Source organism: Sminthopsis crassicaudata, chromosome 6 (genome assembly GCF_048593235.1).
Source record: "Sminthopsis crassicaudata isolate SCR6 chromosome 6, ASM4859323v1, whole genome shotgun sequence".
Classification (NCBI taxonomy): Eukaryota; Metazoa; Chordata; class Mammalia; order Dasyuromorphia; family Dasyuridae; genus Sminthopsis; species Sminthopsis crassicaudata.
The window spans coordinates 165,430,045-165,456,981 of record NC_133622.1 but is presented as its reverse complement, the minus strand read 5'-3'; the positions used below and the strand labels follow the sequence as shown (position 1 = coordinate 165,456,981).

General features: G+C 38.0%; 1 protein-coding gene across 2 annotated transcripts in view; it reads left to right on the top strand.

Moving 5' to 3' along the window:
- SLC4A4 (solute carrier family 4 member 4) overlaps positions 1-26,937 on the top strand; it is a 379,308-nt gene that overhangs the window by 132,451 nt on the left and 219,920 nt on the right. For both annotated transcript variants that reach the window (XM_074274439.1, XM_074274438.1), the window contains exon 4: positions 21,543-21,678. In XM_074274439.1, the coding sequence (XP_074130540.1) occupies positions 21,543-21,678 (136 nt within the window). The remainder of the gene's footprint in view (positions 1-21,542; positions 21,679-26,937) is intronic.

Sequence of the window (26,937 nt, the reverse complement as noted above, 5' to 3'; positions counted from 1 at the left end):
ATAAAGAGAGAGAGATGAAATGAGAGCAAGAAAGTAGAGGCATACAGATATAGAATAAGAGAAAGAAAAGAAAATAAGAGTGAGAATAATAATGAGAGAAATGTAAAATGAGTGAGAAGAGGTTTTAGAACAAGAGAGGAGAAAGAGATAATAGAGTGAAAGAATAAGAAATATAGAAAAATATTTCAGAGTATATGCAAATATATGTCAGTTTTGATGATTAGTAAATAGCCATTTTAAATTCCAAAGGCATATTTGAAATTATAGTTCTGTAAAGAGGTCTCTTCATCTAACAAATTACTGCCAAAAAAAAATCAGGGTCTTGGACAATGTGTTGCTTGACACGATAGCTGAGAAACTTGTCTGGAGTGAAATAGAGAAGTTACAATCTTTGTCATCACTTGCTGTTGCATGGGAAACCAAGCATGGACAAAGCTGCAAAAATGCCCCCCTGCTTTGGACAACAAGAAGAATTGAGAGAGAGAGAGAGAGAGAGAGAGAGAGAGAGAGAGAGAGAGAGAGAGAGAGAGACTCTGTGTGTGTGTGTGTGTGTGTGTGTGTGTGTGTGTGTGTGTGTGTGTGTAGGGCAATGTTGGCAATCTCACTAAAAAAACCAAAGTCATGGTGATTCATTGTTTGAAATCACTGATGTCCAAATCCACATTATATCTATGTCAGCATCGAAGCAGGAGCAGGTTTTTGCCAAATTGTGTCAGCAAAGTAAGGTTTGGCATATTGTTTTGACACAGTGTCATCTGCTGACAGTGACATTATCTGCCAGTGCCTTCAACCTGGAGCTGAGTTGATCGATGCTGAGGAGAGAAGGGAAACCTCCCATGGGAGGCTTTAGAATAGGGGTGTCAAACACATGACATGTGGACCTCATGGAGCCCACAACACATATAACACCCCAAAAGCTTCCCAAACTAGATTAAAATGTAATTGGAAATTATCTGATAAAATAAATAAAATACAATAAAATAGAGATAATATTACATTTTACAACCAAATCATTTTTTGCAGGCTGCTGGGATTTTTATCTGTGGCTTAGTGGCTCCATTTCTATTTGGGTTTATTACTATTAGCCTCAGCACAAGCACATCTTCAATGTACAGCTGCAGAGACTGTGTATGAGCAGCAAATATGGAGATGCTCTTCTAAACATCTGTTTAACATGGTTTACAATGAGTAAGGTCAGAAAAAACAAAATGTAAAGCAAGCTGAGGTCAGTTAGTCTCCTTGGGCAGCTGACAGGTGATGCTGAAGTACCCTTAGTGGGCATTTCAAAGGTTTTCCAGGCAGAATTGCAGAATAGAGATTTCTGTTTATGCTTGTTAAACCATAAATGGTTTCCAGGTTTAGATGGTCTACATTAAATAGTAAAGGTTTTTTTTTTTTTTTTTTGGCTGTTACATTGTAGGATATGTTTTTTCATTCTGAAGTATCTTGTGTATGTATCATTTACAAATGTGTGCATGTGACTGTATATGTAATTATTTAATTTCACTTAAAGTGATTTGTGCTGTGTTTCTTTTCTGGATGCAGATCGCAACCCTTTCACACTCACCCTTCATGATATTTAATCCATGTTTTACTGTGAAGTCAGTATCAACAAGCTAGTCAAGGAAGAGTTTGCTTTATAACTCTCATAACTGGGCAGTTAGATGGCGGTGGATACAGCACTTGGGCTTAGAATCAGGAAGGCTGCTCATCCTGTGTTTAAATCTGATCTCTGACACTTAAGAGCTATATGACCCTGTACATGTCACGTAACCCTATTTGCCTCAGTTTTCTCATCTGTAAAATGAACAGAAGGAGATGGTAACCCCCTCCAGTATCTTTGCCAAGAAACCCCCAAATGGGGTCATGATGAATCAGACATAACTGAAAACAACTTAACAAAAAGAGAATCCCTCAGACTGACAGCTATTATGTTCTGTTATGTGACTGACCCCCCCTCCCACTCCCCCCACCCCCTCTTCTCCTCCCATATATTTTGGCTTTCTTTTCTAGTGATTGCAAGTTGTCTTTGAATTGAGAAGATTCTAGCATGTTATTGATTTTTAAATCCTATTAAGCTCCTACTAAAAATGATAAGCATAGTAAAGCACTTAAATACTGCTCCAAGGCTTGCAAAAACTCTTCACAAATATTGTCTCATTTTATCCTTTCAATAATCTTGGTATTCTATTCTATTATTACCCCCATTTTACAGATGAGGGAGTTAAGGAAGACAGAAGTTAAGGATTTTTCCAGGGAAAATCACAACCTCTAATTAGCACATTATATAAACCTTAAGGTTTGAAAAGTTCTGTACAGCCATCATATCATTATTAATTGAGCCTCATAACAACCCTGGATAAAGGTTGTCAGGACAGTAACAATTGCAAGACAAAAGGTGAGAAATTCAAGAGTTCAGTGTATAGTAAAACTGGTCGACTCTAGTGTCAAAACTGTGAAGAGAGAAGATAAAAAGGACTGAGCTCAAAGTGAGGGGGAAGAAAAGGATGAGCTGGTGAGAAGAGTGTGATTGAGAAGGAAATTTCACAGTTTCACAATATCTTGAAGATGCTATTGCTGTGGGTAATTGGGGAAGCTCTAAAATGAGAACATTCCTGGAGGTAGCAGAGGTGAAATTAAAGCAAATCATGGGTGTTGACTTGGGATACCAGCGTGTTTGAAGGGACCATAGTGAAATCTGTGAGTTTGAGGGTAGTGGCAGGACGGGAAGGCAATATTGTGATCTAGGTGTTGAGCTTCTTGAGAAAAAAAGGTCAATCACTACAGCTAAGATTGTATAGCATGGTATAGTTGGATGGAGGTGAGCCATAAATGAAAAGAAGTTATAAAGCGATTCCAAGGGAAACAGAATATGGGAAATGGAAGTGGGGAGGAAGAAATATCTTGTGTATGTATCATTTACACAAGGCCCAGTAAGTTTGGAGAATGAAAGGTGTAGACCATATTGGAGAAAGTAGTCAGAGAGAAAGTTTCTGCTGGAGAGACTCTGCCTTCTAGAAGGGTCAAAAGACCAAAGAGGTACGAGATGAAGAGGAAATGTCATGACAGAGTTGGGAGTCTCATAGGGCATAATGAAAAGGGTTAATAGGGGAGGATAGGAGATCCAGAGCTGGAGAACACTATCAAGTCCAATCCCCTCATTTTGCAGGTAAGGAATAGAGTCAAAATGGTTAAAGTGCCTGATATCACACAGTTAATTGTCTGGGATTTTTTTTTTAACCTCAAATCCCATGCTTTTCTCATTGTACCATGTTGGTCAAAGGGCTAGAATCTGGGGAGAAAAGTAACAAAACCAGACAAAGTCAGCTAACCTTTTTCCTTAGTGACATCAATTCAACCTTGATGGGATTCTTAAAGAAAGAACTGATTGAAGAGAAGAGATTGGCTGCCAAAGTCCAACTCTCTTTGCTTGGTTTTTTAATTAGTTGGAATTGTTACATGCAATTAGGTAATAATTATGCTGCACACATCCCCACACAGCTCCAGGAAGAATTAAGTATCGCCTCTGTCTCAGCTTGGTGACCCATGCCTGTGTAGAATTAGGGTTCTTTAATAATGCATTTCCTTTGAATCAAGGCCTGCCCTGACTTTGTTGGGTTTACAGGTATCCCATAATGCTGCGTGTCAATTTCTCAATACATCAGAGATAAATCATTGATCAAAAAGAACTGTGGCAGAAGGCTTTAGTGTTAATGGGACGCTTTTTTTTTTTTTTTTTTTTGGGTATCTGTGGCTCTTCCTCTGGGTTTTCAGAATGCTCAGCATGCTCCCAACAGTGTCCCGAATTGGAGGGAGGCTGCTGGAGGTGTCCAAACACTTTTTCTGAACAAGTTTTCTGCAAGCATTCCACGGGTTAACCATGGGCACAGCTTTGTAGGAAATTTATTTCCATAACAAATGAGACCACTTTGCTTGAGGAAAAAACAATAGCAGCAGGAACAACAACTCAACAAAGCCCTCTCTAAAGTCTCAACTGATCCCTTTATGCTTGAAAACTGGTTCAGCAAGCCCCTTCTACCCAGATGCCTCCCAGAGCTGCTTAGTTACTCACAATCCTGAAATGTGGTGGCTTTTCGGAAGTGAACTTAAGGTTATGACCTTTCTGGCAGAACTTTACTTACCAGGGTTTTGAAAAGGCTTTTTGTTCAGTATATTACTGGCTAGTGGTCTGTAGCAGACGCTGGAACTCATAGCAGATGGCTTTCCCAAGACTAAATCTCTTGCTCAGGAAAACTTTTCAGAGTGTAATGCTTGAGAAGGGGGAAGCCTTTCAAGGATGGGTTTGGAGACTTTATCAAACATTCAATCAACAAATATTAAGGATTTACTATGTTCTCAGGACTGGGCTATGCGATAGACACACAGATAAAATAGTCCTTCTCCTTGTTCTAAAGGAGGATAGCAGTGTGTCCCAGCCCGGGCTGCCACCATTCAGGGAGACATCTGGAGATGTGACCTAAGAAATTGTCTCTGCAAGTGCTGCAGACCCTGCAGCCACAGCTATTGAAGACTTGGAAAAACCCAAACCCATGTTTGCCATTTAAAGTCCTTGATACAGGCAAATGGTGCAATGTGCAAAATGGATAGAATTTTATCAGTGAAATACCATTAAAGAATTCATGATCATCTGTTTTGCCATTGTGCCACAGGAAACATGGGGTTCTTCTAGCTGATTTGCAGCAGAGTCTTCCCGTATGTGGAGTTTCTCCCTAGACATGAGCAAATTAAGATCATTGATTTCCTTCCTCCCTCCCTCCTTCCCTTCCTTCCTTCCTCCCTTCTTCCTTCCTTCCTTCCTTCCCCTTCCTTCCTTCCTTCCTTCCTTCCTTCCTTCCTTCCTTCCTTCCTTCCTTCCTTCCTTCCTTCCTTCCTTCCTTCCTTCCTTCCTTCCTTCCTTTCTTCCTTCCTTCCTTCCTTCCTTCCTTCCTTCCTTCCTTCCTTCCTTCCTTCCTTCCTTCCTTCCTTCCTTCCTTCCTTCCTTCCTTCCTTCCTTCCTTCCTTCCCTCCCTTCTTCCTTCTTTCCTTCTGCTGGACAAGAATGAGTTTGAAGGGCAGTAGGTCACAATAAACCTGGAAAGGTAGACTGGTGGTAGGTTGTAGAGTGCTTTCAATGAGAAAAGTATTTGTATGTGAATGAAGAGGTACTGGATAGTCACTGGGATTCAGATCAGTGCTTGGTCAATTGGATAGAGTATGACTTGGCCTAGGAGAGACTTGATGCAAGGAACTCCAGCATAATTGTGTTCTTAGGAGATAGTTTAATTAAATAGAGAGAGATTAGAAATTAGTTAAATTTGAATGAGAGAAAAGATGGCTTCAAGGAAAGGACATTAGACAGAGAGTGATTTTGATCCTGGCTCTGGTGCTGTGTGGTCTCAGCGCCTCAGTTTTAACAGCTGCAAAATTGAGTCAATAGTAATGTTTGTACTACCTACCTTTTGTTATTAGGAAAATAACTTGTAGCAGGAGGGACAAGCATTTCTTAAATGCCTACTATATGCCAGGTACTGAACTAAGTGCTTTGCAGTTTTCTTATTTTTTTCCCCTTCTGACAACCCTGGGAGGCAGGTGCTAGGATTATCCCCATTTTATAGATGAGAAAATTGAAGTTGAGTATATTGCCAAAGGTCATATAATTGGAAATTGTTTGGGGTAGTTTTTGAACTCAGGCCTTCCTGCTTGTAAGTCTAGGCCTTGATTCCTTTCCTTATGTTTCCTGTTATCAGGACAAAAAGGTACAAGAGCTTTATTCAGGGTGATCACTGACTGGTATTCATTCTGCTACTATAAATGGTTAGAAAATTATACTCCTCAAGTGTTACCATTTCTGGGAAGAATCAAAATCTCACTTGTTACATAAGGCCGCTAAATTTACAACTCCAGAATCAGCACTACTGATAGCAATACTGACCTGCCTAATTTCCTATAAATCCCAGTTAAAGCCCACCTTTTATAGGAAGATTTCTCCAACCCCCTTGTCCCCATCACCAATTCCACTGCCTTCCTGCTTTTAATTAATTCCTAGCTATTCTTTATCTGGCTTGCTTTGTATATATTTATGTGCATGTTGTCAATTTGATTGTAAGCTCCTTGAGGGCAGGGGCTGATTTTTGCCTCTTTTTGTAGCCTCAGCATTTAGCACAGTGCCAGGTACATAGTAGACACTTAACAAATGTTTATTGATCCATTATTGATTAAGATACAGCTTGAAAACATAGCAGAGAGAGAATTGGATTTGCAGTCATGAAGACCTGTGCTTAAATTCTGCCTCAGATACTTAGTAGTTACATTACCCTGGCCTAAATCAATTAAGTCATTGGACCCTCAGATTTCTCATCTCTAAAATGGAGATAATAATAGTACTTGTTTCATTTATGAAGAACAAATGAGATAATATATACAGAGTGATGTGTAAATTTTATAATACTGGCTGTACTTATTATTATCACCCAAGGTTCCCATGGTGCCGTCTCCCTAATTCTTTCCCTGACCCATCCTGTGCTAAGGTACCATTTTTCAAATAAAATCTATGGGCATGAAAACAGGCTTTTAAAACTCTGTGTGTGTGTGTGTGTGTGTGTGTGTGTGTGTGTGTGTGTGTGTGTGTGTGAGAGAGAGAGAGAGAGAGAGAGAGAGAGAGAGAGAGAGAGAGAGAGAGAGAGAGACAAATCCTTCTGGCAGTCTGATAAAACCTATGGACCCTTCCCCAGACTGTTATTAATAGATATAGATCAACTCTGAAGATTACAAAGTAAACCAATTATATTGAAATACTTTCCATTTTTAAAAGATGGACCTTATGGTTAAGAACTCCAACTCTAAAAGATGGTTAGTATTACCACCTTGAGGAAGCTGATGAAATTTTCTATGTTATGGGAAGGAGATCAGAAGGTCCTAATCATATTTCTAGGTATGAACTATCATGTTGGGGTGTTGATATTCTTGTGCCGTTTGTAAGAATATTTTCTGGCAAGAGTATCCTTCATGGTTAGGAAAGATGGAAGGAAGGAAGGAAAAGAGGAAGGGAGGGAGGGAAGAAAGAAAGAAAGAAGGGAGGAAGAAAGGAAAGAAAAAAGGAAGGAAGGAAGGAAAGGAGAAAGAAAAGAAGGAAAGCACTTTTTTCATTGTTTTACAAATTATCTCATAACACCTGGGAGATAGCTACTATTGTTATTATTACACTATTATATATTATTACATTGCATAATATATTACAGTTAAGAGAACTATGGTAGGCAGAAATTAAATGATTTCTACAGGCAAGAAAACACAGCTAGTACATGTATAAAGCTGAATTGGAACTCAGATCTTCCTGACCCTCATGCCATCTATCTATCTGTTTCTGATGCCGTCTAATTGATTGTTTTGGCGTAGCAGTTGTCCTGTAATTGGAATTGTAAATTTAGCAGTTTTATATAAGAGGCAGGCCTAGGATGTGTGAAAGTAAGTCTGTATAGTTTATTTTGAGAACCTTAAAGTTTTTTTTTTTTTTTTAAATGTTGATGGGAATCGAGTCTGACATTAGCAACCTCAAGGTATAAATTATACTGATAATTGGCCCAAGTGGAACTTGGAGAAAATGCTGATGTGTTCCCTTCTAGCAGAATGATTCATCATCCATGCCTTACCGTGGGTAGCTCTATCAGAACAAAAATAAATGGATTGGGAAATGGGAGATTAAAGCAAGCTCAAATGATTGCTGTGCTACTTAGAGGCTAGGGGATTTTTCGATTTTATAGAAGAAGCTTGCTGTCTTGCAGTTGTTTCTCCCTTTCTGATTGATGCTTAATTTTCTCCCATGTCCAGGAAGAAATAGTTCTCTATCACCTTATGACCCAATTCCTGTGAGACAGTTACTTGATTTTTCTTCTTTAATGTGTATGGTTTTCCAATCAGTTGTTTTATGGATATGGCAAACTAATCTCAGAATGACTAAAACTGGGATAAGCCCTTTTAGATAAACCAGAGGAGGCTTACACAAGCATAGTAAGTTGGTTGATTTATTGTTGTTCAGTTGTGACTGACTCTTTGTGAACCCATTTGGGGTTTTCTTGGCAAAGCGGTTTTGCTATTTCCTTTTCCAGTTCATTTTATAGATGAGGAAACTGAGATAAATAGGGTTAAATGACTTGCCCAAGGTCCCATAGCTAGTAAGATTGAATTCAGGTCTTCCTGTCTCCAGCCTCAGCCTCTTATTCTCTGTGCCAAGAATTGACTACAGTAACATGGCAGTTATCCTAATATTGGAGCTGTATCCACTGAGCCACCAAACTGATTTAGTCACTTAGGTGGAGAAAGGTGAGTGGATGATCTCCAGGGAAGCACAGGTTAATTTTATCCACAGATAATTTTGATATAGGTTATGACTGGACTCTTCTTATCTAATATCTTTGAAATGATGTCATTTTTTGGCTCTGACACTATTGTGGGCAAGTAGCTTAAATTCTAGGAGTCTCAGTTTTCTCATCTATAAAATGGGAATAATCATAATTAGAATAGTGAGCCCACCTGCCTCATAGGATAGTGATGAGATTACACTTTGAAAACCCCACGGAGATGTATCATTCTCATTAATTATTATCAGGATTTTAAAATATTGCTTTTTGAATGTGTTCTCCAGGATGTAGAGACATTGAGAGTTACTGAATTAATTAGGTCAAACTCTTTGTAATGATAACTACTTTCACTGAAGAGACCCTGTAGTGGTCTATGACTTGCTACAATCAGCACAACATCTTTCACAAAAAAGAGGTGGGGACAGTCCTTGGCATCTAGAGAAAAATTCCTTCTTAATTTGCACTTTTCAGGGCATTATCCACAAAATGACCCATTCCTATGGTGAATTTATGTCTTCTCTTTTATCTACAATGTACGAGTGATGTGGAGCAAAGATGTTTGTTGTTGAATTTTTTGAGGTATCATATATTATTATTTTGATATGCACATAGAAGACTTATTGGAAGAGAGCCTTTTGAATTAATGCTTTTTGAAACTGTCAACAAACAATGGTTTCCATGTTTATAGTTTCCCTAGTCATTCTTCCCTTTATTAGGAAAGGAAGTCAATTTGGATTATTTCTCTAAATACGATATTCAAATTTAAATCTGTTGCCTTCCCTCAATAAGGGATCCCTACTTTGAATTCTAGTAGATTAGGTTCAGCCTTGGTGGAGCTTGACCCTAAAAAGGGATTTAGGCTTTTCTGTACTATTTGGTTCATGATGTCTACATTCTGGAGTACTAGGGAAAAAATCTCTTAATAATTAGTTTTAGCTCATTCCCCAGAAGGATTAACAAGGTTCCTTCTAGGAAGGTACCCATATACAGATTACATCAAGAATAGAACAGATACTTATTTCCTTTCACAAAAAGAAATAATTAAAACATTAAAAATATTCATAAGAAGAATACTGACATACATTTAAAACACAAAACCATAACTAATTACTCCAGTAATAATATGTTGGGAAGTGAATCTTTCACCCCTTCAATGCTTCACATGTGAAGTTCTTCATGAGATGGCTGAATAGAGTTTTCACTTTTATCTCAACACTAAGACATAAAAGCAATTCACTCATGGTTAATTTTTCTTTCTCTGGACAGTGGTCTTTTTAAAAAAGTTGTTGCAGAGATTGCTTTTTGCTGGGCAAATAACAGCTGTACTCAAGAACTTCCAACTTTTCTAGGCTAGAAAAATCTCTAGATTTCTATTGAGTCACATGTTCTAAGAAAAAAAAACACACAGAGAAGAGGAAATCAGGCCCTTGAGAGTCCTTACATGTATCAGCAGTTACCTTAGCTGCTAGGGGGAAAGGCAGAGGAAATCTGCTCTCTTCTACTCCCCTAATAAATCTAAGGAAAAGCTGTTAAATCTCAGAATAGAATAAATTAAGAATTTTTTAATCCATGAGATCTATCCTTTTTCCTCTTCTTCTTCCACCACCACCACCAGCAGCAGTATTACTAGTTTTCTAGTATTACCACTACTATCACTATCACTATCACTCCTCCTCCTCCTCCTCCTCCTCTTCCTCCTCCTCCTCCTCCTCCTCCTCCTCCTCCTCCTCCTCCTCCTCCTCCTCCTCTTACTACTACCACCACCACTACCACCACCTCTTTTTCTTTTTCTTCTTCTTCTTCTTCCCTCTTCTTTCATCTTTTTCTTTTCTTTTTTCCCTCTTTCTCCTATTGCTACTTCTCCTATTTTTAAACACATACTATGGAAGGCAAGAAATGCTAAGTCCTAAGACTGAATGTAAAAGATTAGTATCCCTTACCAAAAGGGTTTCATAGATATATAGATACTTGTCATGCTATTTTACAAAAACAGTTAAGGTCCTTTAAATTCTAGCATCTCAGTTGGTTTATAGTATTATTCTTTTGATTGAAGATTAGGATCATCTTTTCTCAATTTGAGGACAGAGGGCAGAGTCAGTAATAACAAGTAGTATAAATGGTTTCTCTGTAAGGGTGTCCTGGAATCTTGTAAGTTTTATTTAGATTGTAGAATAATCACAGAATACTTCTTGATGATTGCCTTGGAAACATTGTAGAAGGAAGCAAATATGCTTACAGAGCATGGAATTTCTTATTTGATGCACAATACATATATACATCATAGGCTAAAATTTTTGTTCAAACCCTTTTCAAAGCTGTCTGCATGTCTGTGAGTAGGTTGGAAGGGGAAGGGTTGAAAATGTTTAAGGATGGAGTTTGACCTGTTTTGTAAGAGTTCTAAGTGTTTATCTCATCAGTACTCAAAATATTCTAGTGAAGTCAGTCTTCAAGAAGTTCAAGAAGTAGAACTTTCTTCATTTTAGAAATGTTGAAGGAAGACACAAAGATGACGGACAACTTGCTCTACATGCTCCACAAAGACCTATATTGCCAATTTACTTCGCTTCTTGTTATCTGTAGAGGAAGTAGTTACGCTTCCAAATATCAGAGCTGGATGGGTAGATGGATAAGTAGTTAGGTAGACAGATAGATAGATGGATGGATAGATGGATAGATAGGTGACTAAGTGTGTAGATAGATGGATTAATGGATGCATGTATGATAGATAGACTGGTAGATAGATAGATAGGTGGAAAGCTAAATGAATGAATCTATGTATGGATAGAGTATTTATTAAGTACTTATTATGCCAGGTACTGAGCTAAGTTCTGAGGATACACTACAAGCAAGCAAGACAATATTTCAAGGAGCTTACATTCTAATGAGGGGCAGAAGAAGATAATACAAAGAGACAATTAGAAGAGAAGGGCTAACATGTACAGCATCATGATGTGGAGATGATTAGGAAGTAGTATGGAGGCTTGGCTCCAGGCAAGATAAGGTAAAAATTCACTTTTAGAGCCATGCTTCCCAGGAATCAGAGTTCAAGGTTTCATTGGAGGAGAGGTTTGAAATACAGGGGGCATGGTATGGAGATGGTTAGTTATCTAACTGTGCTTCCAACTGTTCGTGCTATGGATGCTATTAAGTTGGGTACCACTGTCATGATTTATTAAGAGTAATCGCTGTAACTGACAAGAGTTTCTTGAGTGGGAGCTTATTAGTACATGGAAAGTTAAGTAGTATTTAAATTACCTGCCCTAATAAGTGCTGTTAAATGGTTTTATTGTCTTGACTAACTTGAAAAAAAATTAATTGCCTGATTTATCTGTTCAGAGAGTATAGCAATAATTATCTCTATTCGGAGAATATAGTCATTATCTGACATAGGTAAACATAATTTAGAAGCTGGCAAAGGGTTTCTATGACCTTTATGTGTCCTTTCTGAATTCTATTTCTATGAAAAATCATGATATTGTAATTAATATGACAATGATGATGACAGAGAGACAGGAATTAGCTGCATTCTGTCTTGTTAAATGAGAAATCAGACGTAAATACTTAGGGGGCATTGTAAATATGTGCAGCTCTGTATCTATCTACACAACATCATGGATTTACAGCAGGAAGGGACCACAAAGGCTATTGAATCCAAACCCCTCATTTTTCAGATGAGGGACCTGAGATTCAGAGAGGTTAACACAGGATTACGTAGCTAGTAAGTGATAGTGGAAAAATTTGCATCCAGATCTGACTCTAGAATTAGTGCTTTTTCCACTACTAAAGAAAGTGAAAATGTTGTTTCTATCTAGTAAGGATATTTACATATACATACATATACGCCTATATATCTATACATAATTCATATATGTGTAAACATATACTGGACACATAAACATATAAAATCTCTATCTTTAATACGGGTATAAGATGAAAAAGAATGTCTCTATTTTTGTTTATGCTTGTATAATCCCTGAAAATAAATTGTAGAAATTATAGGATTATACATTTCCATCTAGAAGGGACCTTAAAGATTAAGTACAAACCTTACATTTTACAGATGTGGAAACTGAGACACAGAGAAGTTAAGTCAAGTCAAGAAATATTTATAAAGAATTTACTATATGCCAGGCACTATGATGATTGCTTGGGTACCAAAAGGGCCAAAACATCATCCTTACCTTCAAACAGTTTGCATTCTAATAGGAGAAACAATAGTGTCCTCAAAATACAGTGCATTTTAAAAGCTATTTTAAAGCTATTTAATGTCTTTAAGATATTAAGATTTTAAGATATTTAATATCTATTTAAAGCTTCAAACCAAAATAAACTTTTGGGATACCTGGTACAATTAATTTTATGTATACCAAATATATATGCATATACACATTCACATATATAAATAATGTGAATAGAAGGTGGGGGGATAAGAGTTTCATTGATGTGGGTGTATATGTGTATTACATATATATACATTATATATACACCTATATACACATACACACACATATAAATGACATATATATGTATAGCATATATAATTTTTCCGTTCCATTTCATTTTGTTTTGTCATTTTTCTAAAACGGTGGTCCAAGATTCTTAAATGGAAAACCTCCACTCCCAGGAGCCCTCATTTGCCTGGTTTGCCTGCCATATGCATGTAAACATCCCTACCAGCTCCCAGGCTCCTGCTAGGCAGGAATTGTTCATTATACTCATTATCTCTTATTGATGGGTAGCCTTTGGGGCAGCTGCAGTTGGATGTTTCCTCCTTCAGAAATAAAAGGACACATTCACAAATGGATGTTAGCAATAATAAGCTAAATATGCCATCAACCTTCTATTTAAACTATTGCATGCATCGCTTTGTATTCTCCCTCTTTGGAATTCCCTTTCAATTTGCTTTATACAAACACGTCCTGTCTTTGGATGCTGAAGTGTTGTCCATCTCTAGTGTTTTTCTTCCAGTTTTTGCAGGTTATTGTTTTAGCTCCTTAATAGATTGTTTATTCTCTGGGGGCAGGAATCATGTTTTATGGTTCTTTGTACCATTATAGGCAACCATAAGGGTGGTAAGATAATTATCTTTGACTAGTCCATCAGCATTTATTAAACGATTTCTATGTGCCAGACACTATGTTAAGTAGTGGGAATCCAAAGAAAGGCAAAGACATGTACATATGTGAGACTACAAGAAAGGCGAAGAATGCAAAGAACTGACATTCTAATGAAGGATACAACCAGAGAGAGAGAGAGAGAGAGAGAGAGAGAGAGAGAGAGAGAGAGAGAGAGAGAGAGAGAGAGAGAGAGAGAGAGAGAGAGAGAATGAGAGAGAATGAGAGAGAATGAGAGAGAATTTAAGATATAAGATATAAGCAGAATAAAGGAGATCACCTCTCAGCAGGAAGGCACCAAACAAGACCACCAGATAACTCTCTCTTGAGTTGCTTATCTTAGCCTAAGATACATTATTTTGATGTGGTCTCAATTAAATTCATATAATAAACAATAAGTATTTTGTTGATTCCTAGCTTTCCATTCACAAAATCTTAGAAGGTGCTGTTCTTAAGGGCTCTTGCAGAATATCCCTCTTAAAATCTGACATTTAAGATGTAAATTTCTACTTTGGAAGTCTAATTCAACAGTAATTAGCACTTACTATTTGCTAGAGATGGTGTTAAACTTTGTAGAAGCTCTGTTTTTCCATAGTTGTGCTTTTATGTACCTAGAAATGTTCAATGTTCATTTGAAATTGATTCATTCATTCACAAAGGATGGAATACCTATTATGTACATATTTCTGCATAAGGGACTTAGAGGGAATCTTAAATCATCCCATCAGGACCTCCTAACCTACCAGGAAACTGGGGACATCCAAGTTAAGTAACAGTTAATTGAAGGATATGATTTAGGACAAGGTAAGTGGTACAAATAGGAAGAGGTATAAAGTTCCAGAGAAAGGAAAGCTCACAATAGACTGCAATGAGAAGGAGAAAGAAAAGGTATAAACATTTATTAAGTGCCTTATGACATGCTTTACAAATATTATCTCAAATATATATCAACTATTTTAAGAACAACCCTATGAAGTAGGTGCTATTTTCATTTCCATTTTCCATTTGAAAAAGCGGAGGCAGACAGTGGTTAAGTGACTAGTAATTGTCTTAAGCTGGATTTGAACTCAGGATTTCATGGTGGGGAAGAGGTATATAAGATGTTTGTTCAGTATGTGTAGGAACTGGAGGAGAAGGATCTTTCAGAAAGGCTTATGAGCAACCTGAAACTAGGAATAGATAGAAGTTTTTTCAGAAGACATCAAAAATGCCTGGTTAGAGTGGAGGATTCATGTTGAAGAATAGCTGGAGACAATATGAGTAAGGCAGGGCCCAATTATGTAGTGACCTAAATGCAAGGCTAGCAAGTTTATTTTTTTAAGTTTTTCCAAAGAAATCTTTACTTTGCAGGTTTACACAAAAACAGATGCCCAAACATTTCCCTCAACACTCAGGGGATATATTCTCCTGGGACTTCTACTATCTCAGTCCCTGGGAAGAACTGATATAAACCAGTTTCTACATTGCAATCCCCCAGTTAAATTCACTTCTTACTGTCAAATGCCATCATCTATACTATTGCTATACTTAGTCAGGAAAGCAGCTTAGGACTTTACAATGCACTCTCTGGGGTCTGGCAAATCCTAGCATGGAATCTAGCTGCTAGACTGGTGGCTCACAGTCCTGACCTTTCAAAGGTCACAAAGTCATAACCATCTTTAATTTCCTTTACCTAAAACAGGAAAGATCAAAGGACTAAAGAACAGAAGCCCTCGTTCTTGGGCTGTAAGATAGGAAGATTAAACTTTATCCTGTAGGTCAAGGAAAATCCTGGGATGTCTTGATATGATGAAATTGTCTTAAGAAAATTACCCTGGGACTGGGAATGGCTTTAAGGCCAGTTATGAAGCTGCTGTGCTATTTCAAGCTTGAGGCTATGAGTATCTAGGCTAGAGAGGAGATGATGAGAGTCTGAGCTAGAATGGTCATGAAAAGGCAGAGGATGAACGAGATTAAGATAATTCCCCATCTGGCAAAGGTTTGAGGCAGGATTTGAACCAAAGGTATATTTTGAAAGAAGAATGGACAAGAGTAGTACACTGATAGAGGGGAAATAAAAAGATAGAGTCCATGGTAACTCTGGAGCTTTGACCTAGAGCATCTGGGAAATAGTGACTGTGTTTAGAATCTCCAAAATGCTTATTGTTTATTATTATTATTAAATAGTGACTGTGTTTAGAATCTCCAAAATGCTTATTGTTTATTATTATTATTAAATAGTGAATGTGTTTAGAATCTCCAAAATGCTTATTGTTTAGCCTGTCCTACAGGCTAGTTTGCATAGACATAGAAGCATTCATAGCTTAATATTGCACCAAGATTTTGGAACATCCTGTGATAACAATAACTAGCATTTATAGAGTATTTTCAGGTTTGAAAATCACTTTACAAATATTATCTTACATTATCCTCACAACAATCTTATATTTTACAGATTAGGAAACTAAGCAGATAGAGATTAAGATATCTCCCTAGAGTTACACATCTGGCAAGTGTTTGAGGCAAGATTGGAACCAAAGGTATATTGAAGTCAATTTGAACCTGCTTGAGACAGCTTATTGTTAAATTTTCAGTGTGAGCATTTTGTACTTTGGAAATCTCCAGTGCTACACACCAGGGCTTCACTTATTGTTTTGTTGGGAGAAAACAGTCATATGCAGATGAAGAGGGCTGATGGTTAAATATTTACCATCATACCTAGATTTGAATTTAGGTCTCTCTGACACCAGGTCTAGTGCTCTATCCATTGTGCCACTTAGCTGCCTCTCTGTGCATTTATATCTTTTCCTCCTATTCCTCACTAGTTACTCCCCAATAAAATACCACTCAGAAAGTAGAAACTATTTAGATTTGGTCTTTGTATTCCCAACACCCAAACTAAGGGTTGACACAGTAAGACTGATTTGAATTGAACTGTATTACATTGTTGACTGCTGATCATTGATCATCTGCAGTAATCTCTAGATTTAAATATATATTATATATATATATATATATATATATATATATATATATATATATATAAATCACCTTCTGATGCACTCTTTTCCTTATTGAACTATTTTTGTCTCTATTTTGCAATGTCCTTGTGAAATACAATCTGATTATTATGTCTGCCCATCAATTTGGTGCTAACTCCAAACTTGATGCTCTCAAGAGACATTATGTGGGTCACTGATAATGGCTTAGCATTATTTAGTTTATTGATGACCCCTACATTCCTTCTGGCTGCTTGAATCATACCAGGGGATGTTAATGAACCCAAGAACCATGGGATTCATGTCATTGAATAATGACATTAAAGGAGAGATTTTGCCATTTGATTTGTCACTGCACCCTGAGAATCATGGGACTTTGCCATCTGATTTGCAATTGTGTGCTGATGTGCTATCTTCCTCATTAGCACATGAGCTTCTTGAGACTAGGACAGTCTGCCTTTGTTGTGTTCTCTTTTAGCTTCAGTGCTTTGTATATAGTAAGCATTTCATAAATGCCTAATTCATATGTGGAGTAAATAGGAAGAGATCTGAGAGGCAAAGGCATTAGCTGCGGGAAGGACCAGGAAACCTTTTGAAGTAGATAGTATTTGAGCTGAGTCTTGAAGGAAGCCAAGCAAAATAAGGGATATAGGTGTATAGGCAGAGTGTTTGAGTCATGGGATGTTGCATTATAGGTGAAGAAGACATACTTGACATAGAAGGAAGAACTATGGATTTAGCATGAAAAAGCCTAGATTCACATCCTACTTGGGCTTAGGCAGGTCATGAAACCTCTCTGTTGATCTTACTTTTCTCTGTCAGGATCAGCTGGTTTTGAAAGTTCATTGGAGCTCAGAACCCTGTGATGATCTCTGACAACTCCCATCAAACATATCCTATTTCTTGGCTCTCCACACAAAATTACCATTTTCCCAGGATGACCCTCCAGGTAGATCTCCAACCCCTCCAATACTCTGTGCTCTGGACCACGATCATCTCTTTCATTGCTAAGCATGATGGGCAGGGCAGAGTAAAACAAGTTAAGCCTGATTATAGCCATTACTTAGCTTTACTCTGCCAGGCTTCCTGTACTGATAAAGGATGCTACGTTAGCCAGACAGACTCTGCTTTTTATATAATTTGGTAAATGGTTGCACAGTAAATACTGTTTTCTTTCTACTGCATGCATGTTGAATTTCTGATTTTCCCCCCTCAAGGCCAAAAACAAGCTTGCCACTAAAGAAGAGGGGGATGGGCGGACTTGGGGAGATCTGGGTTTTTGGATTGCTTCATGGGGAACCTTCCATGAGGAACTTGCTCACCTTCTAATATGAGCTTGGAGTGCTCTGCCACAGGTCGAACACAAATTGTATGAACATTTGGGATAGCTTCTCTAGTTTTGTGCAAATTGCATTTCTTCTGGAATAATTCAATTCTGCTTTGTTTGTAGAGCACATCTCTGATGAGGGTGTGCCATACTGGGAACACCAGTGTCTCCCTTGTCATTGATCAAGTTCTTGAGAGTGTTCTTGTATTGCTTTGCTGACCACCTTGTCAATGCTTTCCTTATGTGAGTTCTCTATAAAAATAATTAGGTGGTATTATCATTGTTATACATGAGGAAACTGAGGCTGGGAGATGACTTACTCAAGTTCATAGTCATATGCAGGATTTGAATTCAGGTCTTCCTCACTTCAAGGACAATGCTCCTCTCACTGTATCACTAAATTGCTGGCAGAGAACTGAGTAAGTGACTACTTTTTTGCTGAACATTATGCAATGAGGGATCTACAAAGCTTCTTCCTTTTCCTTGCCTTAGTTTTCCCATTGTTCCCAGCCTGAAGACACTATGCATGGGTTTTCTCTCAGATCTCTTGGGTGGGTTATATGTTAAAACTTGTCTTTGAAGAATCTTCCTTAACATTAGGGTCAAAGCATCACCTGACATAAAGGTATGGGGGGAAATAGACTCTGGTTACAACTAAATAAGAAGTCCCAAGCAGAGGGTAGACCTTGACAAGAAAAATGAGGATCAATGTGAAGATTAAAGGAAATTAGGAGCAATGAGGATATGTAGCTTTAATTACAGTGCCAAAATGTGTCTTAGAACTTCTAAATCTGGGAACTTTGAGGAGAGGACAAGAAGAAAGGACCTGAAGAAAAGCAGCTTTCTGGGGGATAAAAGCCCTGAAGACAGCTCTATCACTTTGGAATTTGTCCTCAAAAAGGCTGTTGTGGATCTAATAGATGTTGGTAGAGTCTTATACTGTCATGAACCTCTTAGAGAGATGAATTTTGTTTGGTAACATCAAGAATATTGAAATATGGAGGCTATGGTTCTATCAAACACCAGAGAGGTAAGGCTGCCCTTACTTGTGCCCATGAGTGTATGGAAAGAAAGGAGACATTTCCTCTTTTGTCCTTCCTTTTAATCTGGATTTCTGTGTTGATAGAAAAAAACAGTTACTTATTATAGGAAATGAAGATCAAACAAAATATTTGCAGAACTTGGCACACAGTAGGTGCTATATAAATGCTTATTCCCTTTCCCCATCCACAATCAGTTTGTCAAACTCAAATAGAAAAAGAGTCACCGAATCACTTAAAGATAGATTCTTCCAGACCATATGCTTGCTTAGGAAACCACATGTTAATATTTTGTTGCTACTGTTCAAGTGCAGCTGGGTAGCTTTGTGGATTGAGGGCCAGCTTGGAGTTCTGATCTGGCTTCAGACACTTACTAGTTGTATGACCCTGAGCAAGTCACTCAACTCTGTTTGCCTCAGCAAGTTTCACTTGTGACTGACTCTGTGACTCCATATGGGGTTTTCTTGGCAAAGACACTGGACTGTTTTGCCGTTTCCTTCTCTAACTCAATTTAAAAATGAGGAAATGGAGGCAAACAGTGTTAAGTGACTTACTCAAGGTCATACAGCATGTAAGGGTCTGAGGTCAGATTTCAACTCAGGAAGATGAGTCTTCCTAACTCCAGGGCCAGCACTCTATCCACAGCATCACTCTGCCCTACATATTAGCTGTGTTTTATTTCATTTTTATTTATTTTGTCAACTATTTTCCAATTACATTTTAATCTTCCTTCCCTCTTCCTTTCCTCCATTCCTCAGTTTTTCTTTCTTTCCTTCCTTCCTTCCTTCCTTCCTTCCTTCCTTCCTTCCTTCCTTCCTTCCTTCCTTCCTTCCTTCCTTCCTTCCTTCCTTCCTTCCTTCCTTCCTTCCTTCCTTCCTTCCTTCCTTCCTTCCTTCCTTCCTTCCTTCTTTCCTTCTTTCCTTCCTTCCTTCCTTCCTTCCTTCCTTCCTCCCTTCCTTCCTTTCTCTCTTTCTTTCTTTGGATCAGACATAATTTAATTGGGGGAGGAAGCTTATGGTGAGGAAATACTCTTTTGTATTAAAATTTATCATCCTAGTGAATTTCTTAGCACTACTGAGAAGTTACAGGATTTGTTCAGGGTCACACAGTCCATGGTACAGAAGTGATACTTGATCACACTAGACCAAGAGTCAGGAAGAACTGAATTAGAATTCAGACTCAGACACCCACTAGATATATGATTTTGGGCAAGTCACTTAACCTGTTTGCCTCAGTTTCTTCATCTGTAAAATAGGGATAATAATAGTATCTAGCATAGTACTTGGTACATAATAAACACTTTATAAATACTAGCTATTATTATTATCATTATCTCCTCTGTTCATTTTATATTATTCCATATGATCTCCAAACATTTTATTTACTTTTAGGTTCTTTGAAGGCTCTAGGATCTTTTTTTAAACTATATGAATACTTGTTTCATTAATGCATATTGTAAAATCTCCTACTTTGACTTCTCAACATATATCATTCTTGCCCCTGTTTTCCTATATATTCTCTACAGCAGAGGTATCAAACCCTTTGGCAAAACTTGAGGTTGGTCAGAACTCGAGTAAAATGTAATTGGGAAATTTTAAATAAAATAAATAAAAATACAATGCAACCTGGATAATGTGAATTTGTGGTTTTCTAATGCTTCTTACAGGGATCCTTATGTATTGTTTAATGCTCTCTGTTTCTGGTTAAGCTTGACATTACTGTTCAAGATGTAGAGCATCTTCTGGTGTTCTAAAGCATTAGTTTTTTCATTGGTTTAGTTTGTGAATTATAGGAATTTATGTTTTTAGATGAGTACATATGCTGTGAAACATGTGAGCAATTTAGCACCCACTCAGCATGATATGTGTTCCACTGGCCATTCTGAATTTTTGGACATATCCAACTTGCAGGCACATTTCTTAGTGCCCTTGGAGACAGAATAACTCCTAAATCCCAGGACTTGAGGAAAATTCCAGTTAATTTTTCATTACACAATTTTCAAAAGAAGGGGTCAAAAGGAGCTGGTAGGGCATCCAATTATGGGTTTGAGCATGTTGGGAAATGAGTTTTCTTTGACTCAGGTGTACAATATTTTACTTGGGCTTGTTTTCCAAGTGCACTGAGGCCTGACTAAACATTTTGGGGGCACTGCTTCCATGTAAAGAAGAGGCCAGAGTTTGTTAAATATTCCTTCACCACCCTTGCAGTTGGCCAGTTACGGTGGCCATGAGCCAGTTAGAGTGCTGGTTCCAGGCAGCACACAGAAGTGGTGGTGGTGGGGAACTAATCATTAGGATGTTGCCTTGTTCCCTCCCACCGCTGAATGAAGAAGTGATTGGCTCAGCTGAGTTTTCTATCAAACAATTAAGAAAAATTCATGAGGTGGGAAAGTAGGGAGGGGAGGAAGGGTAGGCCGCCTTCAACTGAACTGGGGGCTAAAGGTCCTTTCTCACTTGTTGCAGACCAAATCGTAGCTGGGATCTGCCTTTCTGAAGAGCTCAAGATAAGTTAGAGTTTGAGTTATTTCAGGCTTAAAGTGGAAAAGAGTAGGGAATCAAGTGAGAATCAAGGAAATAAGGAACAAAGAGGAGGGGAAAAGATGTCCAAGGAGGACACCAAAGGGAGACTTAACAGCTTTGGGGAAAGAAGAAGATCTCGCAGTCATAGTTCTTTGGTCTTCCAGGTTATCCAGCCAGTCTTTAACCGTAGTATTTTTACTTCTGCAGTCTCCCCCGCAGCTGAGCGAATCCGCTTCATCCTGGGGGAGGATGATGACAGTCCGGCGCCCCCCCAGCTCTTCACCGAATTGGATGAGCTCCTGGCGGTGGATGGGCAGGAGATGGAGTGGAAAGAAACTGCCAGGTGAGGACTTGGTCCGAGAGGCCCAACGGGAGACAGAGTTGGGTATTGACCACAAAGGTGGGTCCCTGGCAGGCTTTGTCCAGCTCAGAAGTTGGGGACAGCACTCTTGGGTAGATATGAGATACAAGAAGTTATCTCTTCTCCTTTTTTACATTCTCTTTCAGATTTTCCTTTGTTATGGATGTGAAATTTATTTGCTATTTTAATTATAGTTACTTTTACCCCTAGTTTTGTAATTGCTTGTGGGTATGTGATCTTAACTGTATAAAGAAATAGAAAGCATCTATATAATGGAAGGCAATTTGGGATAGTAAGTAGTGAGCTGACCTAGAAGTCAGGATAGTCCCTCGACTCCTGACACATATATTGGCTCTGTCTTAACTTCCCTGGGCTGTAAACAGTTCTCTAAGACCACATCTTTCAGAGAAAGAGGCTAACTGCATTAGTAGAGGGAGTTTCTTCGTTCAGGAGTTCCAGTGAAATCACAGATCCAGCCCTAAACCCCACGGTAAATAGGAAGGAAAAGCTTCCAGATCACCCTGCAAGAGTTTTCCCCATTTCTTATACTTCACTTAAAATGATGTCCTGGGAGATCTTCCTTTATTTTTGGCCTGTCTCTTTTTATTGTTAGGATGGATCTTTGAAAATGAGTATTTCACATTATACATTTTCAGCATATGAAAAATAATAGCTAGCATTTTTGGAGCACTTCATTGTTTGCAAAGTGCTTTACAAATATTATCTCCTCTTAACCTTACAACAGCCTTAAGAGGTAGGTATGATTATTGTTTTTTGTTCAGTCATTGCAGTCATGTCCAACTCTATGTGACGTGCTTTGGGGTTCACTTAGCAAAGATACTGAATTAGTTTGCTGTTTCCTTCTCTACTTCCTGTTAAAGATGAGGAAACTGAGGCAGGCAGGGTGAAGTGACTTGTTTAGGATCACATAGCTAATGTCTGAGATCAGATTTGAACTCGGATTTTCCTATCTTCCATGCTCAGCACTCTCTCAATTCCACCATCTATTTGCCTAGGTGCTATTGTTATCAACCCCCATTTTACAGATCAGGAAACTGAGGCAAATCAGAGTCAAATGACTTGTCCAGAGTAACAGAGCTTTTAAGTGTATGAGACAAGATTCCCTTTCATTCTTCCTCACCCCATGCCTGCCCTCTATCCAGTGTGCCATGGAATTACCACGTGAATCTAAGCATTGAACTTGTTTGCTTCTGGGAAGAGTGGGAATCCTATTAGACCTGAGGCCTTTTTCACAACTCTATCTATTAGCAGGGCTTATGTCAATCATATTCTCTTTATTCATTTCTCAGCCCAATTTCTTATTCTCTCTGTAGAATTTGATATCCTTGTATTTGAGACCCTTCCCCCCACTGTCTATTCTCTTATCCTTAGCTCTTTTCCCTTGCTCTGTTGTGGTCCCCTTCTGGCCCATCTGAATGGCCTTTCTCCATCTCCTGAGCAGAATCATTCTCTGCACCCCATCCCCTGTGAGTGGCTGTACCCCTGACCTCTTCCCTTTCTTGGTGAACTCATCAACCTCCACGTTGTCATTTTTACCTTCTTAATACCTTCCGCATCTCTCTTCCTCCTTTCGCTCTTTTGCTAAACTGGACTATTAAGATGATTTTTCCTGCATCTTTTTTTCCCCCCTCACCTTCTCCTGCTCCAAAAAGCTGCCAAATTGATACCTGTAGTGTAGATCTGACTGTGTCCCCCTCCCTCAGAAAACTTCAGTGGGTATCTACTGCTTATAGTTTTAAATAGAAATTCCCTTTAAAATTTGACTCTAAGCTAATTACAGGATGTCCCAACAATCTCCCCGTCATTAACCTTTCATTCCAGTCTAACCAGCTTACTGGGACTTCCCCATGGTCAACATTTCATCTCTTCCTTTGTATAAGAGACACATGTCATTCCGCACCCTTGGCAAGCCTGGGATATCATTTCTTTTTCCCTTGGCTTCTCAGAATCCCTCATGTTCTTTAAGGCTTAGCTGGGTGTTACCTCCTAGAAGAGGTTTTTCCTGATCCTCACTTCCTGGGAAGTCACTTTGTCTGTATTTTAGTACATTTTTATATGTGTGTAGAAATATATACAATTCATAAATACATGCACCCACATGTATATGTATATGTAAATAATGTATGCATATGTATATAATGTTTGTACATATATATGTATTACTATTTATTTTATATATACATATGCATATATATATAGATGATATATGCAAATGTATTTATATCTATTTGTATTTGTTTCTACTACATAGGTATAAATATATAACAATGTAGTATATAGAAAAGGATATACTATATAGGTATAGATATACCTATCAGTATTTATATCTGCACTTGCTTCTACTATATCTATATAAATTGGCTTATCTATACCTAAAGTTGTACTTGTTTCTACTATATCTATAGATATAGATAGGTAGATCTATCTATATTTCTCTCTATCTGTACTTGTTTCTAAGGAGGAATGGTTTAGGTTTCCTCTCTCTATCCCAGCACAGTTCCTGAAACATGTTGGTGCTTAAATACTTGTCAAATTAGAACTGTGAGATGTAAGACCTCACATAACCCCATCCACAAAAACGTAGCATTCCCTCCCCCCAGACCCATGGCAGGCATTGTGATCACAGAGAAACCCTATTGTGCTCTATTACCAGATACTTGGGAATGATGTCTCCCTCATGGAATGCTTTATCTGCCTCAATAATGTCAATTTATAATAAGATCAAAGTCTCCAGCACCCAAGTCTGAATTAAGGAATTCTTCAGGACTTTACTCTGTTTTAGTGAAGAGAAAAATGAAAGACAAAGAAATCGGCCAGTCCAGCAAGGCTCAGGTCTTCAGCTTTTCCATACTCCTCCTGGTCACTGGGTGTCATTACCTTTCTAGAACCTATGAGGAATTAATTTGTAATCCTTTGCACAGTATACATTCAGGTAAACTTTAACCAAATACATAGAAGAATTGAGTGTTTATTCTTTTACAAGCAACCCTGAGAAAGATAGCAGTCAACTGATTGTATGAGTATAGCAGCCATAATTCTGAATTTAACTAATAATAAGGTGGACTCTTGAAATTTTTGGTAGGGAGTGGTATTTGCTTAGGTATTGGGAATTTTTCAAACTTTCTATATTTTCCTAACTTGCTCTTGGTATCAGGTACAGGAAATCTGTACAGAGGACCTAGATTGAAATCCTGATTTTTGGCTTTTACTGTTGGTGTAAGTTTTGGCAAGTCATTTCATCTCTATGAATTTCAGTTTCCTTATGCATAAAATGAGAAGGTTGGACTTTAAAATCATCTATCTATTCTCAATCTGAATCCATAAAGTGAGCATGCTCAAAACCTTCTTTAGTTATAGTAACTAGGTTTTCTTCAAATATTTGAATATGTTGAAAAAGGATGTAATATAAATAATGTATTTCTCCTCTAAAGTGACAACAGAACCTGTTGTGTTATGATTTATATTTTATATGGATTCTGGTATATCCTCTGAATTTTGTGTTATGGAAAAAAAACCATGTAGTTGTTGGTTCTGTTCTTCTGTCCCATGAGGAGAGTGACCCTGCACTATACATTTCCAATGAAGTCTAATAAGTCTTCCTCCATCAATCTGTGAATACTTTCTGTAGCATATTTGGTGAGTTTGATCCTTTTGATCATTCACTAAACTAGTTGAAGAGAGATTTTTGATTCATCAAAATCCTCAAAACTTACTCCTGCCCTGCTATTTCCTATTCCATCTTTAATTAAAAGCCTTTTCAACTTTCAGTAAGGGGTAGCACCATGTAATAACAATTACATTTAAATAGTGCTATAATATTTGCAAAATACCCTATAAATATGATCTCATTTTTATCTCCTAATAACTCCAGAGAGAGCGTAGGTGTTATTATTAGACTCATTTTAAAGATGAAGAAACTGAGGCAGAAATTAAATGACTTGCTTGATATCATACTATTAAGTGCCTGGTGTCAAGATTGAATTTAGATCTTGACTTCAGATCCTGTGCTTTAACCATTGTACCACCTACCTGCCTAGATGTTGGATAGAGAGCTGGTTTTGAAGTCAGGAAGAACTGAGTTCAAGTCCCATCTTTGACATATATTGGCAGTGTGACCTTGGAAAAGCCACTGAATCCCATGTTCTGGGCAACTCCACTAACACTCTAAGTTGCTGAAATGATGTTGATCTTTAGTGAGGGAGGAAATTTCCTTCCCTGGGGGCTCCCTAAACCAAGGAAATCACAACCATAATCAGCAGTCTTCTATACATACAAGGGATTTCAATTTTAAGGACTGCTTAAAAATTGTTATTTTATGCCCTCTAAGGCTTACAATTTCGTGGACACGAATATGTCTAGTAGATACATTCACAAATAAAAATGATATGAAGTTAAATGTGATTGGCAAAGCAGAAAACTAAAAAAAAAAACAAACAACAAAACAAAAAAACCCCCAAAGTGTCATTAAAAACTAAGATGAGAGAGAACTTAGAGCTTGGGATAAAAGGAAGGCAAGTGGCAACTGTAGCAAGTGTTACTTGAAATTGGCTGTGAAGGAAGAGAAAACGTGGGAGGAATGTGGTCCAGGCAAAAAGACATGGGGACAAGGGAGGGTTGGATAAAATTAGGGGAAGCTACTGGCCCACTTTGGTTATAAAGAGCCTTAATAATGTTAATCTAAAGACGGCTTGTAGAAGGACTTGAATGTCAGGCTAAGAAGTTTCTACTTTATATTAAATCACATGAAATAATGAGTATAAAGTGTTTTGCAAACTTCCATGGTCTATTGCACTGAAGTGCCCTTTGAAGATATCAACTCTTGTACATTAGGACGATGAGTTTGGCAGCTCAAAGGAAGATGGATAGGTGGCCGAGAGGCCATTTAGGAGGCTCTTAAAATAAGTGAGGGAATAGGTAATGATGGCCTTTTCTTCTGCTTTATTTTCCCCCCTCATTAGAGGAACTAGTTTCATGATCTCTTCTCTTGTCACTTTCCCTGACATACCTGCCTTTTCTTTACATTCTTTAAATTTCACTTCATAAAATATATTCTCAAAAATAGCTGCCTGTAGGAAAACTGTTCCCTGCCTCTCTAGTTCAAATAGAGTGTATGTGTATGTATATTGTTCAGAGTAGCTAGGAGGTGCAGTGAATAGAACATGAGACCTGGAATCTGGAGGACCTGAGTTCAAATTTGACCTCAGACACGTAGTAGTTGTG